This window comes from Penaeus monodon, chromosome 21, assembly GCF_015228065.2.
Source record: "Penaeus monodon isolate SGIC_2016 chromosome 21, NSTDA_Pmon_1, whole genome shotgun sequence".
NCBI lineage: Eukaryota > Metazoa > Arthropoda > Malacostraca > Decapoda > Penaeidae > Penaeus > Penaeus monodon.
This window is the reverse complement of record NC_051406.1, coordinates 45,316,168-45,316,465: the sequence shown is the minus strand read 5'-3', so window position 1 is coordinate 45,316,465 and position 298 is coordinate 45,316,168. Positions and strand designations below refer to the sequence as shown.

Genomic DNA, 298 nt, shown 5'->3' with positions numbered 1-298 from the left:
ACACAGTGGAGACACTCTTTCAGACAAGCGTACCACGTGACCTCCTGCGAGGGTCCGCGGAACATGGCGGAGGGCGTGAAGATGCCCGCGGCGCCCACGCTGGTGGTGGCTTCCTCGAACTTGTCCGCGAACAGCGTGACCTTGACGTCCGGCCGCGCCTCCTGCAGCAGCGTGGCCGTCGTGAGCCCCACGACGCCCGCGCCCACCACGCACGCTGACGGCATCGCGGAGGAAGGAGACGAGTGGGCGGCGCCTTCGAGGGAGAGCTGTTGCTTGCGGCTGCTGGGCGGCGGCGCGA

At 69.1% G+C, this 298-nt stretch overlaps 1 protein-coding gene across 2 annotated transcripts in view; it reads right to left on the bottom strand.

Moving 5' to 3' along the window:
- The window catches only part of LOC119586533 (D-aspartate oxidase-like), a gene marked incomplete at both ends in the record, with an annotated part of 3,958 nt that extends 3,660 nt beyond the window's left edge, over nucleotides 1-298 (bottom strand). For both annotated transcript variants that reach the window (XM_037935287.1, XM_037935289.1), the window contains 1 exon segment: nucleotides 34-298. In XM_037935287.1, coding sequence (XP_037791215.1) covers nucleotides 34-224 — 191 coding nt within the window.